Consider the following 20,329-nt stretch of genomic DNA (forward strand, 5'->3'; position numbering starts at 1 on the left):
CTTATGTATCTATCTATATCGACCTATCTATTTCTACAGGACAGATAATAATGCACACAGTGCACTTTCATAGACTAAGCTACTGGAGTTACCCTGCACTATTACCCTACATTACTTGACAGATTGCTGTGAGGAAAGCTATCTAGGTGACATTTGTTGGTATTTCTTGTATTATTGGCATTATTCTGCAGGACAGAAAATAATGCACTATACTCATTTTTAACAGTCTCTTCTGCACTATATTCACTTTTTTAATAGTCCTGTATCACAGCTGTTACCCTGTTCTGTATTCAGTTTTAACAGTTTTCTTCATCTCCTTGTATTTTTATATCTGGTATATTTTTTTGTACTTTGTACTTTGCACTACTGCCTTTTTTACTAACATGTTTTGCACTATGGAACTGTGATGCTGGAAACTTGAATTTCCCTCGGGATCAATAAAGTTACTATCTATCTATCTATCTAATATTTGTGCTTCTAATTATTAATTAAAGCCAAATGTGTATATCACAAATCCAACACACCACACATTTTAAACAACAAAATTAAACATGATTTTTCTACAAAATAATTGTGTTCACTTTATGCTGATATTTAGACCATAAATATCAGCTCATCAGTTCAAAACAGGATGTTTTAGGTTGAACTTCCAACAGAAATACATTTACTTTAGTAGATTCTATACACAAGGTGTCACTATTGGTTAATTACTGGAGCTTTTGTATAATATAATCTGGAAATTACACATCATTGAAAAATATTTCAAATATTTGCCATAACGTTTCAACCATAATTGTTGCATACATTTCAGTCATCTAGTATGATAACAGAGTTAATAATATGTGTCTTTATATTTAGTGAATAACAAGTTAAATCTCACATAGTGCAACCTCTTAAGGTAGAACTCATGAGTTATTTATAGACTAATTGAGTGACATCTTCCTGAATCTCCTGTTAGCTCTGTTGCACCTGTTAGGGCGGAACAAATTACACCTTTATCATTGTTACTAGTATAAAGATTTGTGACCTAATAAATTCCCATCAAAGCTCCAGCCACCTTCAATCTGAGCAGAGGGCTAATCAGCCAGAATAACTGAAAACACCTGTATGTGAGTGTTCAAAGGCTTTAAAGTTAGCAACTTGAAGGCAGTGACATGATCTGGCAGAGGAGAAAGTGGTTGGCATTCATAGTGGGGCTTGATGAGGTAATTAGGAACAGGTGTGCAGGCGGAGACAGGTGATGAGGAGAGGACGGTGCTTGATGGACAGATGGGGGATGGAATGATAATACTTAAAGTATTTAAGTGTTAATATTGCACACGAACAACAGACTAACCTGAACAATTATTAGGATTGTCAGTGCTGCCTCACACACACTGTTAATGTCCATTCAGCCATACTCAAGCCACATTTTCAATCAATTCAATCAATGTTTTTTTTTTTAATTGAGTTTACATTTATAATGAAATCATTTATATTTCAGTGAAAATTCAGAAAAAAAGTGTGTGGAAGACTGCAAAGACACCTGTATACATTTTTCATAATGCTCTTGGTAAATGTCCTCCCCTTATCACAGATAACAATGTTCTGGCCAGTGTTTTCATATTTTCTACCTTGTCCTATAATGTCCACTAGGTGGTGACGAAACACTGCACCAACAGCATCACCAAAGCTCTGAATCATAACTTACTTAGCTATTATTCATACATTATAACAGCTCTCTTTGTTTGACTGTGTAACTTGCCACATCTGCTACCGTCTGTCAATAGAAGTGGAATCACTGTATTTATACAACTTCAGATGACAAATACTGGTCAGTAACATGTAATACAAGTGAGTCCTCAATATGTTGTGGTGAGCAATTCACATTGACTTGTGAATTATTTATTTTAGATATAAAAGTAGGCCTAGAATAAGACTTAGATGTGCAGCACACACACACACACACACAATGTGTCTACTGCGTACAGAGGCAGCCTGTTAGACAGGTTACACCCAGAGAGTCGCCCAACATCATTTCAAGGCGAGCCTCTGTCTGGCTGGAGACTGGTTGTGAGAAGTGGATACCAGTGCCACCCATGCACTTCAAAAGAGCTTTCCTTTGAGAGGGCCTTTGAGTTGCACTTTTATTTGTCTGAGGAGGGAGTGGGACTGGACTGAATTACTGTACAAAATTTGGGGACTACCCTTAAAAAAAAGTAATTTATTAAAGGGACTGTTTGTAAGAATCAGAAATGCTTGTTAACAACGACACCTGTGGCTGTTAAGTCAACGAAAGTCAGCGTCGGGCTCGCGCTTGTTCGCTCTAAATAGACATGAACGAGCATCGCTCAAAATAGTGAGGCTGTTTTTTGTTTACATTTTCATTTTTATTCATCATTGTTGTAGGTCTATGGTACAACGATATGATGGAGTATTAGGGCCACATTGAGGAAAAAAAAAGAAATCTGTGATTTCAAGAATAAAGTCATAATATTACGAGAATAAAGTCATAATATTATTATGTAGTAATTTTACATGTTATTTTCTTTTTTCTCGTAAAGTTATGACTATTCTTGTAATATTATGACTTTATTCTGTAAATCTCAGATGTTTTTCCCTCAATGTGGCCCTAATACTCCGTAGTACATTTGCACTTTGGCCCTCACTGCATTAGACTTATATACTATATACTTAGATTATAAACTGCGTTACCTTCATCACAATGCTCAAATGTTTTTGCGGCTCCAGACAGATTATTTATTTATTTATTTTTGCCTAAAATGGCTCTTTTGATAGTAAAGTTTGTTGACCCCTGCTCTAGGCCCTCGATTTCAACTGCGCAGACTGGCTCCAAATAACATCAAAATATCATGGCAGCTCCAGTATCCGGGATATTTGGCTACACTTTTGTACAGTGGAAGTGGAGACACGTCGTCCATCTACGACCAATGTCTTGGAAGCTAGCGCTCAGCCTCCGGTTCTCCCACAGGTAAAAACTGTTAGCTCTGCCAGCACTGTTGCCGTTGTTTGCACTGTTAGCGCTGTTAGCACAGGTAGCAAGCCACAGGTGTCGGAGTTGAAGTCTGTTCCCCCGTCGAATACTGTTCCCTCCTGTTAAAATAGCGCCCCCCTCGGTGGTTGGTTGAGGTTCAGGTAGGGGGAAACGCATATCGACGGGGGAACGGTATTCATCAGAACACCTGCTCAGCCGTTGGTTGCCAGTTGAGAGCCAATAAATATGCACTTGCACTCGCGTTTAGCACTTTACAGAGGCTAAAAGGCTTAATAGGGACCATATAAGTTACATTTTAAAGCACACAAAAAAAGATGAATGTGCAATAAGTTTTGATAAATGTTGTTATAAAAATTTAAAGGGACTGTTTGTAACTTCTTACACGTATAAATCACCCGGGTCGGTGTCCCATGCGCGAAAAGCCAACACTAGGATCAGCAGTGATTCATGGAGAGACCTTCGTCTGGTCAGCTAACATTACTGCCAAGCAGATGAAATATAGAGTGATATTGTGGTTTTAGCTGACGTGTGTCGCCTCACTGTTTTGAGCAATGCTCGTTCATGTCTATTGAGAGCGAGCACAAGCGCGAGCCCGATGCTGACTTTTGTTGACTTAAAGGGACTATTTGTAACTTTCAGAAATGCTTGTTAACAGCGACACCTGTGAACATGAACGAGCATCGCTCAAAACAGTGAGGCGACACACGTCAGCTAAAACCACAATATCACTCTATATTTCACCTGCTTGGCAGTAATGTTAGCTGACCAGACGAAGGTCTCTCCATCAATCAATGTTGATCCTAGTGTTGGCTTTTACTGCTTCAGCGTAGGCTGAAGCAGCGTGGCTCCGCAGCAAGTAACGTTGTCGTCAGCCGGAGTGAGCAGGGAGACGCCGGCACCCGGTTGGAGACGACAACGTTTCTCGCTGCGGAGCCCCGTCACTTCACAAGACACGGAAAACCTCTGTTGGTCTGGAGGAGCTGCAGCAGTTATTTCTGCACAAAAGTCCACTGTACATTCAATAGATATTCTCAGAGCTAAACTAACTCTTCTGCAGTGTGTGGTGAGCGCGCATGAACCTGAGGTGGAGCGAGAACACGTACGTTGTGTTAGTGCAGGCAGGCAGAGGAGCAGCCTGAACAGCGTAGCCACACGCGAGCGTGCATGGGATCCCGACCCGGTAGATTTATATGTGTAAAAAGTTACAAACAGTTCCTTTAACGGCCACAGGTGTCGCTGTTAACAAGCATTTCTGATTCTTACAAACAGTCCCTTTAATGGATGGTTGCTATGCACACACAAGAGAGAAAGGCGTGTAAAACAGCAAAAAAACATCAAAGGAAATCGTCTTTACTTTTATGTTTTACAATGTAACCAACACTAATGTACTTTGGGATGTACTGGAGCAGACAGTGAGTAAAACAGAGAGTTCAGGTTGTATTGTATTGTACTGTGGCCCATTAGAGTCTGTTGTTAGGAAGTCCCTAAACTGCGCACGCGCAGTAGTGTCTCTCCCAGTACCTCATGAATATTTAATCATGTTCCTCACGCAGCGTCCTCTGATTGGACCTGCTGGCTCCGTTTCCTGTGTTATGTTTTAGAGCCCAGTTCTGAGGACACTGCTCCCTCCGTGAATCACCATCCAGCTCTGTGTTTGAACATTGCTCCTGCTGCTGCTGTCACTGTAGGACTCAGAGATCTGTCTGCACGATGGACGGAGGACACCGCTGAGGATCCATGTGTCCATGCTGTCTGCTGGAGTTTATCAGGATTATCTGCTGGAAACTGGGATTTTTGTTCTCTGGCTTTAGAGACAACAAGAGAGTTTTTTTGAAACAGTGTGAACTTCACTGAGGTTCGCACAAAAACTGGATCGCAGGGAATACGACAGAGAAGACTGAAGGCAGAGGATGGTGAGTGATATTTACACTGATATTATGACACTATTTACTTATGGACAGCCAATATAATCCAAATATTTAGCCACAGCCGCACTGAAGCTTCCTTTATGACCCATTAGCTGTCCAATAAACATCTATTTTAAATAGTGTTATGGTTATCTCTTCACACTTTTAAATGAACCAAATCTAAAATTAAATTATTTTTCTTTGACATTACTTGACAGATTGCTGTGAGGAAAGCTATCTAGGTGACATTTGTTGGTATTTCTTGTATTATTGGCATTATTCTGCAGGACAGAAAATAATGCACTATACTCATTTTTAACAGTCTCTTCTGCACTATATTCACTTTTTTAATAGTCGTGTATCTCAGCTGTTACCCTGCACTATATTCAGTTTTAACAGTTTTCTTCATCTCCTTGTATTTTTATATCTGGTATATTTTTTTGTACTTTGCACTACTAACTTTTTTACTGCTTTTTACTAACATGTTTTGCACTATGGAACTGTGATGCTGGATCAATAAAGTTACTATCTATCTATCTATCTATCTATCTATCTATCTATCTATCTATCTATATTTATCATCAATCCATAATCAGTAAAAGTCCCCTCAGTCTGTCTGACTCCTCAGTCTTCATCCTGTTTTTATGGGCTATACAGTGAAAGTCAATAAACAGCATTGACCCAGAGAGCTGTTGAATTTGACTTCTCTAAGTGACACCCAGAGAGATGCCACTTAAAAACATAACTCATTAGGTGCAGCTCTTGCTTTAAAACAGGTTAGTCTTGGAGGAAGAGGCAGCCAGGGAACATGTGTCAGGTGGAGTGTGTGTGTGTGTGTGTGTGTGTGTGTGTTGTAGCCTCTGTGTGCAGCATTTTTGTTGTTGTTGTGTGTGCATAGCATGGAAACAGGTTTTCCTGGTTACGAATGCCATCCCTGCAGCTGACACGCCTAGAGCTAAGTTATGGAGCAGGTCGTGTGGCCTCGTCGTTGTGTTTTGGCATCAATTCCTCCAAGCCACAGTCTTCTGTTGCAGAATTCCCACTTTGGCTGTTGAACATAATACAGCTGTGATGCAGCTTTTAAGCACATTTTTTATGTGGATTTGACAACATGGATGCCTATTTGTTATTGGAGACATCACTTGAATCTATCTAAACTTTCTTTATAGTTTTAAATTTGCCTTCAGGAACAGGAAGAAAAAAAATGTTAACAGAATAAGCAATTATCCTTCTAGTTATGAGCCTCTTGTTTCTGTACAGTGTGTTTCATGACAGCTTCAAACCTGTTGCTTTGTTCACATACACATAAACAATGTAAATTTAAAACAGGTAGGACTGAAACCTGTTGGCATTCGGCTATCCAAAGTTTATTGTACCTGTAGGTTGGGTTGCCCAAAGACAAACCCAAAGGACAGAAGTTGCATAATATGCAGGCAGCATAATAGAGCTTTTGCCCTTGAGCTACGATGTAATATATTCCTGCAACATTCCTGATTTTGTGGAGTTATCATTAACGCACTCTGTTAAAATTTTACCTTACTCTAAGAAAGAATGAACAGTCAGAAGAGTTGTTTTCTTATTGTGAGGAAACCTGAAATACTCTCCAGATATGACAGCATACAGCTATAACTTAACATCTACAAATAAATAGGAAGGAAGTTTCAAGAATGGCTTCTAAGATGGCAAAATACCTGTTGTAGGTTTTGTCTTTAAGAGATTATAAGGAGAGTATCAGCTCATGTAGAGAGTAGAAGAGAGAGAAAATAGTCTGATTGTCATCCTAACTGTCTGGAATAGCAGACACCAGCATCGCTCACTGCTTCCTTCTCTGCCAGATGCTAAATAGCAAGTCGGTATGACAGCAGATGGTTTGCATTAGTTTCTCCTACAGGGAGGTGCGTATACTGAGTAACCCCCATCTCCCTTCATTTCAAAGCTGGCGCTCCATTTTCAAACCGATCACTGCTGTAGAGATTTGCTCAGGAATTCAGGCCCTCTCTCTGAAAACAGGACGAACACCCATCCTGTGGACCTGGGGAACTCGTTAGGCTTGTCGCTGTGATTCAGTACACTCACACACTCCTGATCAGTGCCATACGTCTTTGTTACAAAGCGGCAGCTATGTTCTCAATGTTTGGCTGTTTGTGATGACGGCCCTCACGAGCGTCGACTTCTTCTACCGTTGCACTTGTTGTAAATCATTCTGGATATTAAGAAAAGCATATAAATTACACCTTGTAAATTCAAGTTTCAGTCAAATCTGTTTTTTACTTCTTTTTGCAACTCTTGTTTTTTTTCCCTCTGTTTTCAATGTATATGGAACATTTCCATCACTTTTATTATTTAATCTTTGCATTTATTGCAAGCAGATGTGGTCCTGTTTTCTTTTCCTGCTTTAGATTTTGTTGCACATGCAGTGATGAAAAATGTTCATGCAACAACAAAAGACCATAATAGTCTTATTCTCTGTAGAGATGGACGCCACACTCGCAATGATTTACTCCATCACTTACCTCATCTTCTTAATTGGCCAACATATCTTGTTTTTCTTAGAACTCAGGCATGGAGCAACGTATCTGCCTTGTACTGTGGAACATTTTACAGTGGATTTGATTTATTGAAATCTTAAATTGAATATTTAAGTGCTATATTTTCCTGCATAAATCCTCTGTGCACATGACACAAGAGGCTGGATCACTGACAACAAATAGGTGGAGTCATGTCTTCTTTATTTGTTTATTGTTGTGCAGTAGCTGTTCGCTCTGCCAGATGAAACATTACAGACTTAAGACGAGGTGGAATGAAACCTTTTGATTTGGTTTCATCCAAAACAAGTTGAATGAGAAGGATGACAAAGCATTATTTCCACAGAAACCAAAGGCTCGGTGGATGTCGTCACTTACAATAAAAGCAGATTTTTATACTCGTGTCTCATCAGTGAGTCACCCAGAAGGGACCTCAAGTGTTCTTGTAGATGTGAAACATGATATTGAACCCTGGAAGTGATGAGGTGAGGAGCACCCAGCGGTTCTCGTGACTCAGTTTGTTTACTGTAGTGTGTGCTACCCCTCCTGTGGCCAAGAGTAGCCACACAGTGTGGCTCTATATGCTATGTTTTCAAAATGACTACCAACCAGGGACGCCTTTCCTCTACTTGTCTACTTACACTGCTGTAGTTCTGTAGCCTCTGCTACCATGTTTTCACTGTGAATGATGGGGAGAGGATGCAGCTACTTCAGCTAATTCACCATAGGTCATAGGTCACACAGCAACTGAACAGAAATATGTGTGATACATTTTCTCAGAGATTAGCTGGACCTGGCCAATAATTACACAGTAATATTTTATGGAGTCATCATCATGGGTTGTAAATGTAATCACACATCAGCTGAAGTGTGATGACAGTAAACACATGTTTAGCCATGCTAAACAGGCCCTTTAATGCTTGTTGAGTTTGTTTTCCTTGATCATGAACCAAGCAGTGTCCTGTCTATTTGCATGTATGACTTCCTTCATTGTGGACGGGAAACAAGTTCACACTCTTGCACTCTTGTGTTCTGGTTGTCTGCTCCGATAGCTTCCCATCGTCACATGCCAACCAGCGTTCACCCTCTTGCTCTGTCCAGTGGAAACCTCATCTGTCTTTATGTTGTCAGTTGCTGTCTGTTTGGCTTGTAGATTGCTATTGTTTAACCTTACTTCCTCACAGAGACCTTGTACTGGCTCGGTTCAAAATGAACCTTTATTTATCCAAGGGCAGTTGTAAGGTGTTCAAATGAACATCTTCTCCCCAAAATATCAATTTGTACATGTGTATTTTTTGACACAGACCATATGGGAAAAACATGGTAGACAGAACAAGAACTGAGTCAAAGCTTTTAAAAGGCTCGTCAGCTGTTGTTTCTCTAGAGAAACATGAAGTAACTGACTGGAAACAAAGTTAAAATTAGCTGGTTTGAATTAGTTGTCTTTTTTTGGCACATGCCCCATGGCTGAGCTAAGTCAGTGCATTTCTCACTGTGGAATCATGCACTGACGGGGGTTAGACTAGTATCCTCTTGAACTTGAGGTTATTTTCATCCATGAACACTGGCTTTACAGTGTACTATACAAACTGCACTGTACTCTGTGGGCTAAATATAATACTATGGTTACTTACAGCAGCTAGGGTCACAATAACATTAATACTACTAAATACATTACAGTATATACCATTTAACATGCCCTTAACAGGACATTCACCAGCTTTGTTTTCTGATGATCTGATTGAAATGGGCTGCCTGTGGTCGAAATATGAAAAGATATTGTGTAGTGGTAAAATCTCAGGAAGATCTTTTCAAATTATTTTCCTCAGAAACTGTGATGAACAACAGGATGGATCCTGCTAAATATGTTCAACATTGCAGTAAACAAATACTGATTTATGTGAGGTTTAATTATACTTAAATGAACAGTTCATCTTTGAGTTGCAACAATTAATCGATTAGCTGTGAACTATTAAATGAATCGCCGACTATTTTGATAATCGATTGATCAGTTTGGGTAATTTTTTTAAATTACAGCTTCTTAAATGTGAATATTTTCTGGTTTCTTTACTCCTTCTATAACAGTAAACTGAATATCTTTGAGTTGTGGACAAAACAAGACATTTGAGAATGTCATCTTGCGCTTTGGGAAACATTGATCAACATTTTTCAACATTTTCTGACATTTTATAGACCAAACGACTAATTGATGAATCGAGGAAATAATCAACAGATTAATCAAACAATGATATTAATCAGTAGTTGCAGCCCTAGTTTACTTTAGAACATGTCACAATGAGAAATAATGTCTCTAATGGCAGCTAATGTTTCTATTGGTAATAAAGTCGCACAGTATATCTACTCAGTACTAATGATCTCTTGTGTGGTGGATGTCCTGTCACTCTGCTTTTTTCTCACAACCCTACAGTACGATTTAGTTCTGATTGGAATACAACTTTTCCATTCCTGTACTCAGAAAGCTTGTTATTGTTCATAAAAGACGGATAAATTACTGACGTGAAGCCGAGGAAGCAAATCAAGCTGAAGGCAAACTTTGATGCACTTCTTGTTTTAAGTCACCACCTGTAATTTATCAGAGTAACAGGCCTTTTTTGCCCTCTTTTTTAGATACCCAGGATGCACACATCTGTGAGTGCATTGTGTAATTTTGTTTAACACTTTTAGCACTGCTCTTTAATTAGGAGAATTACAGTATGCATCAGAAACCAGTGCTTGCTGTTGCTCCGTTCACCACATACTGGGAAGCAGTACCGTCAGTGCATGCATTAAACAGCTGAGTCATTCTTTTAGCTACATCATGACTGTATTCACTTTGGTGCAGTTGAAACGTCATCATTAAACTCCCATTTGTCATGCAGTGCACCACACCCCTTCACCCAATGAACCTACAATAGAAAACACTTATGCACTTGTCGCCACAGTCATAAATAATAAATGGAGTCCAAAGCTTTTTTTAGTTTCGGTTACAGTAAGTTACAGTGTTGTCATGCATATTAAAGTTTATAGAAGCTCCTATTGTTTTTGAACAAACTCTTGTAACCACATAATGTCTGGAAAATGCATTCTTGCTCATAGATTAAAGCACAGGCCGACCTTAAGCGACCCTTCTCACAGTAAAGTGAAGCATCTTTGACCAGTGTCAGCCTTTTAGCACTGTACTCAAGACCTAAACAGTTTTGGCACACAGCGAAAGAATTCCTATAATTTGGTGTGTTTGTCAGAGATGTACTTTTGTTTTCTGACCGAGTCCTGGAGGTGTGTTTCAAGTTTATCTGTTATTATAATATCTAGAGATATTAGATTTACAGAGAAAACAGAAGCAAGACTTCTGATTCAACAGGACTTTGACTTCAGTAATTTGCTTCTGTCATGTCAGCTGTTTAATAAAGTGAGCTGCCACTGTGGCTTCTTAAGGCCCAGACACACCAAGCCGACATCAAAGAACTAGTGGCAATAAAGGCCGACAGTTGCGTCACGTCGCTTTTGTCTTGGCCGACAAGTTTCATTTGAACATATTGCTTAACTTATTATAAGACTACAGCTGACGACCAGTTAGCACGTACATTCTGCGCATGTATGAGATGAAATAACTCTCCACATCAGCATGCGGCGGTAGTCTGTATTCGTCATTCAAAAAGGGAATCCCGGAAGACCGAGGACGGCGGATATACAAGCTGTTGTTATGATACACATGAAACAAAGCGGCGTTTGCCGACCATTTTCACACCACTCTCACTCACCACTTAGCTTCATTCCAGATGTCGTTGTGAAAATATCCGTGTGTTGGAATGATCAGATGAGATAAAGATGAAAAATGAGAAGAGCCTTCTGTGTTTTTCCTCTTGACTTTACTCGTTGGCTTGCTTTCCTCACTTCCGTTTCTCTTCTTGTGCACTGATTCATTTAAGCTGAACAGCCAATCAGAGTGATTTCTCTCACCGACATGCTGAATCGGCCAAAAAGCGTCAGGCACGGGCGGACTAGAGCCGACGGTGTGGGACACACCGCAAAAACTAGACTGACAGACGCTCACCGACGGCCCCAAACTGTCTAACGGCCAGCTGTTGGCTTGGTGTGTCAGGGCCTTTAGTGCTGATACTAGTGGGCCTTTCTGTCCGTGGTACATTATGGAATTTTGGAGGCATTATTATGTAGTCAAAAACATAACCTGGGTTACTGGCAGTATCAAAGCCATCTTTGGTGAGTTGCTAACAACCTACTTAAAAAGATTTCTTCTCTAAATGCCAGATTCTGACTTTTTATGCTCAATTTATTTATCAAAAGTCAAATTCAATGACTCCATGATTTTCCTTTTTACATTTGAAAAAGTGATGGATGCATTAAAAATAACTCACAAGTTACAGGAAACACAGAAAGCCCTGGCATGTTTTACCAAACCAACACTTCACTCGGTCAAGCTTCTCCTCAGTTTCAGATTGGAAGAGTCTGCAGTTTGTGTCCAACACGCATTTGCATGTATCCTGTTGCTACGAGGGAAGATGCTGGTTTGGATTTCGTTGATTGAAACTTGAGACTGCAGCCCTGTTGTGGTACAAGGCACGGCTATGAATGAGTTTCCACTGCAGCTGGTTTGTTTACATTCAACCACTACTGAGGCTGCTTTAAAAAGAAAAGGCAGTACTTTGTGACACGTCTCTTGTCTAGGATTTCAGCTGAAATCCCCCCTAAACCACATTGTCTTTGATATGATGTTTTATTAGCAGCCTTGTTGCTGTGTTGTCGTTTATTTAAGAGACTCAAATTTCCGAAGTTTTACTCTACTCGGATAAAGAAAAGTGCTGCCACTGTAAAGCTGAAATTTTGTGTAGTTCAGTCTGAATGTGTTAAAAGTCATCCAGTATCTCTTTAATCATTATGTCCTCTTTCTTTGGGAGGGACGGTGCTGAGCCCTGCCCTGCAGGCACAGCATTTTACTGTAACATCATCACAACCAGTCAGTACTCATGTTACCAAATCCTAGCCGAGTAATATATTTCTTTTCATTCTTCCCTTGTGTTTGACCTCGAGCAGCTCAGATCCATAACAGCGTGAGAAATCTAGACATGGAAACAGAGAGCGAGGCTTGTTGGTCTGCATTATTTATACTGCTTCTGTCCCATTTACATGCACTGTCACCATTCAAGTTATGAAGTGCATGGATGGTGCAGGTGCAGGTGTTTATCACTTACAGGAGAAAAAAAGTGTATATTCATTATTACTCATATTTCCTGTGCCCTATTTCCAGTGACTTTGGCTCCAAGCCTTTACATTCATAGAAGATTATTGTTACCCAAAGAATTACCAGGTCAGAGCTGCTTTGATTGTCAAGACAAGCTTTCACCTGTCTGGCGAGTCTTGGCTTGGATCACTAGAGCGGCTGCTTTGCTGCCCTGCTTGGAAGTGACCCAGATGTAGTTTCTTACAATTGACTGACACTGTCACGGCTGATAAGTACAGTAAGATGTTTAAAAAGACAGACTGTGTATCTTCAGAGTTTTGTATTTGAGACTGCAGGCTATATATTTCTCTATATAATCAGAGCAAACTTTACAGAAATTTTCCACAGACTGTTGGCAGGTGAAGCAACAGGTTGCTTTCTTTCCTGCTCCTCCTCCTCTATATGGCGTCTTGCCAGATATGACAGCATGTTGGTTGCAGTAGCACAAAATGTGGATTTGCTTCTAAAAAAATGCTTTAGTTTTCAAGCTTTCACTTGTCTTTGACTTTGAGAAATTCAAAGCTGAGATTTGATGGGTTGTCATGCACTTTACATTTTATATTATATATATTTTTTTACCATCTTCAGTGGGAATTTTCAACAGTTTCAGTTTAGAGAGAGTTGTGCATGGTGTGGATTTACTTTTTAATCAAGTTCCTCATCTGGAGTTTTCAGCACTAGGAAGATCCTACAGTGTGTGTGTGTGTGTGTGTGTGTGTGTGTACAGGGCTCAGTTTGACCTTAATGAGCATCCCATCCCTTAGAAGTTCAGACCGGATCAGACCGCCTCACACTGTGGGTCATTGCTCCTCTGACAACACTCACACTCACACACACACACACACACACACACACACACACACACACACACACACACACACACACACACACACACACACACACACACACACACACACACACACACACACACACACACACACACACACACACACACACACACACACACACACACACACACACACTTCTTCTCCTCTGTCTCTCATCATTGTTTATCCTCTCCCTCTACCTTGGAAAGGCCAACCATCTCAGTCAGCAGTTTATCTGCATCTGGTCCGATTAGACGCAGTGAGTGATTTTGGACAAAGTGCAAACGCAAGCAACAGAGAGACCAGGTGGAAATGCTGTTTAGAGAGTAATACCTCCTTAAACCCTGTTTAGTTTAGATCAAACCAGATATGTTTTGGATTCCAACAAGGGGTAGGGGAAAAACTCAGTCAAAATCAACCCACACATTACTGGCATGAATGTGTGTTGGAGCTATTCCCTGATCTCTTTTGGCACAGTTCAGGAGTGGACAGTCCTGGGAGATATTATAGCCCCTTTAGTAGTTTGAAATGGTGTCCTGTACTTGTATTAGACAAAAATAATGATTTACAACATAAATATGTTTACTGTACCAGTATGTTTTAGACCAGGGTTGCCCAAAGTGAGTCCCACGGAGACCTGCCATAAGCTTCAATTTGGCCCGTCAGATGTTTCTAGGGGAAAAAATTATTAAAGAAATATAGTAGGAATTGCTGTTTTATTTTTCTGAGGTAGAAATGCTCTTTAAATGTAGTATCCCTAATTATTGATTATTTTTCATAATTTGAGCATTGTAGGCAGAGTGACACTTTGCACAGGAAGTCGGTTTGGTGCGAGTGAGGTTATAAAAAAATGAAGAGGCAGAGACAGTGGCATTTGAATTAGGAGAACTTGGCATCCTAGTACCATTTTGCATCTTAACAATACAATACAATAGGTGTTTGCTTTTGGCCCATGGCCCAGCATTAAGTTTCAGTTTTGGCCCCCCAAGGGAAAAAGTTTGGGAGGGGAACATTGCTCTTGCTTCATTTTGGTGTAGCAATGAACTTGCAGAGGTTTCAGACTTAAGCAGACATTTTGGTTCCTTTTTTCCTTACAATTTACCATGTGACAACACAGTTGTGAGCAGGGACTGTTTTGAAAAGTAGTCCTTGTTGATGCATTCAAGGAATCTCAGAAATCTGATAATTAGAGAGTCCGCTTCAAAAAGCATTGCATTCACAGGGTTTTAGGATTGTTGGAAAAGTAAAGTCAGGGTGACAAACAGTGGTGTAGTGGAGGGTATACACAGGTATTCACGGTATAGCCACCTCTGCCAAAAAGCCATTGGAATATACATAGAGAAAGTATACTCACTTCCTCCTCTGTAACCTAGTACCCATCTACCTCGTAGTACATCCGCCTCATCAATTACCAACACCACTGGAGACAAACAATAAGTGAACAAGAACATAATGGACAGAGTTTCCCAGAAATGTTTGATCCTATCACTGAGGATCAGTTTTCCACACATTAGTGTTTGAAAGCTGACTCAGCTTACATTATGATGGATTGTCTATCACAAGCAAGTTTTTCTTTTAAGTCTCTGTACATTGATTTTCATACTGAACTGAAATGAACTGCCTGAGGGTGGGAAATCAATAAAAAACCTTTGGAACTTTGGAAAAGGGTTGTCAGTAGCGTAAAAAACACATCATTTGCAGTTAATGGGCTAAAACACACAAAACCTCTGGCACGGTGCTTGAAGACTGAGTGTTCAGCCTGCTTGCTGCATCAAATACTAAATATTTAATCTGTCAGAATATCATTTGTTTTAGGTCAAACCATCAGAGCATTTCCCCCTTATTCACTTCTCCACTTAAGGAGCAGTGCTTTTACTGTGATTGTAGATGCCAAGCCCAACATATTCTTCTGACGGTGAGGCAACTCTTTTGTCTACATTAGAGCATTTATAAAATTACTCTAGGTTACCAAAACAAAACTAAATAAATTTTTTTGGAAACACTCCTCCATGACTTATTAATTTGTGCTTTAATTTGTGGCACATGTTTACCAAATTAGATTAATTGGGTCTCTTTCCCCAGCAGCCTTTTCATCACAGTCATTGGTGAGTAATTGATAATAATTTCGAAATAGCCGTCCCATCTGAATCATTGCTGTTGGCCAGTTAATCACAGCCCTGTTTCCACAGCCATCTCAAAACAAAGCATTATCATTTCTTTGACCACCAGCTGCTCTTTAACGATTAACAGCAGTATATATTGTTATACAAGTGCTAGTGCATCTGAGAAATAGATGACCTGTGTGTAAGGAAGGAGAGATATTTTGTCACAGTCAACACAACTACAATAACATGCATGTGTATATTGTCAAAGCTATAATTTTTGAAAATTGTCTTTATGACAGGAACATGACATTTTAAGGGTCAAGTGTGTAGGATCTAGCGGTGAGGTGAGGCCTCAGTTGCAACCAACGTGTGCCAAACATGTTGGAGAGCTACGGTGGCTGACGCTAAAATGCAAATATCCCTCTCTAGGGCCATCTGGAGCAGAGCCAGTGCGTAGTGTGTGTGTGTACTTGGGAAGTGAGTGGTGAAGCAAGTAACGAGTAACGTTATCAACTCCGGCCCAAGCAGGAAAAGTTAACTGTGTTTGGTTTGGCCGTTCTGGGCTACTGTAGAAACATGGCGGTGCAACATGGTGGACTAAGTGGAGAGGGGACCCGCTCCGTATGTGGATATAAACGGCTTATTCTAAGGTAACGAAAACACAACGATTCTTATTATGAGGTTATTATACACTAAAGAAAACACACTTATTAATGTTATATTCCATTTCTGCCAATAGATCCCCCTAAATGTTACACAATGGTTCTTTAAGGCGGACTTTAGAAATCAGGTCAAGTACGCTGGTACATGGTGGCACTGCTAATCTAATACATGAGGGTTTATCAGGCATGAGGTCTCTCCTAAAGCGGTCCACTCCAGGCCCAAATCAAATTCACATCCACTGAAATGCTTTGGGCATTTTCCTGGAGTTGCAGTACATGAGCTATAAGTCTGCCTTGTAGCACTAAGAAGGCTGCGTTCTTAACCCAGATTTAGCTTCAGAGGCTTCAACCAACATATCCTGCAGTTTGCGTCATTAAAAAGGCCTTATCTAATCTGATGTTGACAACCAAGAGACTCAGCGTAGTCCTGGGCAGAAACTAATATTTAACCAGTATTCAATTGTGTCAGCTTTCACATGTCGTCAGCTTTACATATTTTTCCCCATTTGCCGGTATCAAAGTTGTGCAACTTCTCCAGACATTTGGAAGGGGTCGATTAACGACTTTATACTGCTTATTTTAGAACAGAGGAATTTGTTCTCATGGCTTTTCTCCAGATTTGTCTCAGAGGGCAGAGCAGAAACGTAGTCCTCACGCATCGTGGACTGTGTGTCAGACCCTGGTGTGGAAAAGGAGAGCGGCACAGAAGGGAGAAATGAGGGGAAAAGTGCCGCTTATGATACTGAATCAAACCCAGCCATTTCCTGTACCCCGAGCCAGAGCTGCTCAGCACTCTCCATATATGGTAATGGTATTTGCATGGAGGGAAACCCTGGGCTTATGGATCAGGACTGGTATTGAAATTCCTTTGTATTTAACTTCTGGGAAATGGTCTGGTCCCATAGTTTGGTTTGGGATGATCTGAATGTCTTTGATTTCCACAGGGGAAACTAATCGAGTCAAAACTGTCTTTTACTTCCATTGATAACTGTTGTTATAGTGTCTGTCAAGATATCATATATTCTGATCAAACTGCCTCTAAACACAATAGTGACTAGGATGCTTGATTCATTAATAAGAGTCTGTGTGTTGCCGTGCTCAGGAGGAAGCCTGTTGTTCCATGGTGACGGTGTTGTTGTTATGGCCACCATATGTGCCAGACATCCCTCGTGTGTGTGTGTACACTTATGACGCCTCCACCACAGGCCTTCAGTAACATTTCAATTTGAGGCTATGGGATTTCTGATCATAAAACCTACAAAAAACAACCGTGTTTTGTGTTGTGCGTTGTTATTTGTTTTAGGATTACTGGTTTCAATGGATGGACTTTGGTTCTTTTTGTAACCAGTAAGACACATACTTCATCTACTTGGACACTTCTTTGTGAGCGAATCCTCCCTGCTGCCATCAAGTATTGATGGGCTGCTGTTATGCTTCACATACTGTACCTGTACGTGAAAATAATTTACTTTATTCTGGCAATTTAACATTAGGTGTTACATTTATCTTTCTTAATTGTTATGCTTAATGTATAGCGTGTTGTTGGGTGTTGTACTGCCAAAACAAATATATCCAATTCACCCTACAGGCATCAATAACGTCGGCATACTTGAGTAACATCACAGTGTTACTATAGGTTTAAAGGTACAGTGTGTAGGATTGTACTAGTGGTGTGGTTGCAGATTGCAACCATCTGAGTACCCCTCTGCTCACTCCTCCCTTTACAAGACTGCGGTAATGTGAGCTGCCGAGTACAAAACGTGGTAACGGCGTCCTTACCATGATAACATAACTTTAGGAGCGATGGAAGTCAGGCGGCGACTGGCGATACCATGGTTTTGCACTTTTTGCAGCTCACGTTACCACAATTTTACAAGCGTGGCCTTCAGGTAACGTAAAAAGGTGAAAGGCTCTCCCTAGAGCCAGTGTTTGTTTTGTCCGTTCTGGGCTACTGTAGAAACATGGCGGAGCAGCATGGCGGACTCCGTGAAGAGGACCCGCTCCCATGGACGTATTACAAGAACTGGATACAGCGTTGGAGGCGGGGCCCCGGTCATTCCTCTGAGAGTTGCTCATTGGCGCAGAGTTGCTAAATGGCTCGACTTCCGTCTGGAAAAGTACCCAGATCTTGGCGGAGTAGAGTCCGAGATGATTGGCGGAGTAGCGTCCGCTAGGTCACATGACTTGGTCACGGTTCCCAACGTCATGCCGTCGTCACGGCTTGCGCTCCAGCCTCGGTCTGAGTCTCACTCACATGAAAGGAGGAAGGGAAATAACTCTGGATTCAGCTATTAGTGTGTTTTCCAACTTTAAAAACGTAATGATTTAAATAAGGACTATTAGAGTGTTTGTACTGGGAAGTTGATTCAACTCAAAAAAAATTATCCGCTGAGTTACAGATGTCTCTTTCCCAATGTAAGTCTATGGGAAAAAGTATTTTTGGGCCCAGTGCATCACGTGACTGACACGGAAGTTGCAGTACCGCCGTTTGGCCACTATGAAAGTCGGAATCAACGACCGGCGCCCTTCATGGGGGCTTGCCAGCTCCCTATGTAGATATGAAAGGCTCATTCTGAGCTAACAAAAACACAACGTTTCTTAATTTCAGGTGATTATACACTATTGAAAACATAGTTTTAAATATTATTTTCCATTTCTGCTAATAGATCCTCCAAAATGTTACACACTTTTCCTTTAAATAAATATAGTAGTTAGTGAGCAGCTACTGACTCACCGGGTTATGCTTGTTCCAGAATCCAGTAAAACATTTAGGAAAGGAGTAATATCTTCATCATTTGCCAGATTGATAAAAGTACATTTTAATGGTATAGAAGCATTTTCATGAATAGTTACTGGTTCAAAACTGGTATAGAATAGAAGTCTTTGTCGGGGAAGTGGCCCTCCAGCCCAGTATACCGACCCTCAACCCCTGACAGCTCTGGTGCTGCTCAGCAGCCAGCAGCAGGAAACCTCCCAGAAGCCTTTGTGTGTACATATGCCGCCCTCCTTCCCCGTGCAGCTACTCCCTTAGTTTGCTGCTGAGTACGAATATTTTCATAGTCCTCTTGCCTCATTAAACAAGGCCTGAATTAAAACAGATGAAACAATCCTCAGAATATTTGACGTTTGCCTCCTACGTGTCCAGCTTATTACCTCTCCCTTCTTCAATCTGCACACTTGTCATTCCAGACATAGCAGAGAGAGGTTAAATATAGCATGTTCAATTGTTTTTCCTCTGTGGTTGGGCCAGCACTGTCTCTAACGTCTGTTTTCGGAGCAAAGGTTTTCATCTGTCAAAATACTACTTTTAATAAGTAGGTGGCAGCAAAAGAATAGCTAGTAAATGCCTGAATGAAGAGCATTTCAGGTTATGAGTGATACAAACAACAGTGAATACAGGCTCAATGTCCACATCCACAATCTTCAGTCCAAACACTTTACATTTATCCTGAAACTCTTGTTTTACACTTGATATTTGCCTGATATTATACAGTATGTGATTTACTTAATGTTGTCGTTCTGTGTCTCTATTTTGTAATTTTACTTTACCTCTACTTTTGTCTACTCTGTATGAACGACACCTATTGAATATCTGTTTATCCTGATTTCTTCTTTGTTTTCCTCCCTTTTTACCGATTTTTAGGGAGTTTTTCCTTCACTGAGTCGAGGGTTTTAAGTGTTGTAACTTGTAGATTTTAGAGCAAAATTGACCTGACTAGAAAGCCAGAGCAAGAGCAACTATGTTTGTGTGTTTTTTTGCCTGTTTATCTGTGTTTGTACCTTTCTTCACAACATGAAATTGCTTCTTTAACTCCTCTCAAATGTTCCTCCTCTCCCTTCACCCATTGTCAGGTGATGCTTTTGTCCCTGAGAGTGACATCAGCATTTCATCGTTGCTAAGGAAGGAAGGATGTCAGCATCTCCCTCTGCCGCACCTACAAAGCAGTAAAACATGTTAATGGGTGTGATCTGGAGGATTAATCAAGCTTTAATTTGCTGCTTCCCTCCTGAGGGGAAAATACACACTGAATTAGGGTGAAAAGCTGTTAACATTCCTCGTCATCTCCCG

General features: G+C 40.5%; 1 protein-coding gene across 2 annotated transcripts in view; it reads left to right on the forward strand.

Annotated features, from left to right (window-relative positions):
* The first annotated feature begins 4,627 nt into the window (after positions 1-4,627).
* The window catches only part of myo1ea (myosin IEa), a 61,234-nt gene continuing 45,532 nt past the window's right edge, over positions 4,628-20,329 (forward strand). For both annotated transcript variants that reach the window (XM_074618085.1, XM_074618093.1), the window contains exon 1: positions 4,628-4,908. In XM_074618085.1, the coding sequence (XP_074474186.1) occupies positions 4,906-4,908 (3 nt within the window). In that variant the 5' untranslated portion in view covers positions 4,628-4,905. The remainder of the gene's footprint in view (positions 4,909-20,329) is intronic.

This window comes from Sebastes fasciatus, chromosome 2 (genome assembly GCF_043250625.1).
Source record: "Sebastes fasciatus isolate fSebFas1 chromosome 2, fSebFas1.pri, whole genome shotgun sequence".
Classification (NCBI taxonomy): domain Eukaryota; kingdom Metazoa; phylum Chordata; class Actinopteri; order Perciformes; family Sebastidae; genus Sebastes; species Sebastes fasciatus.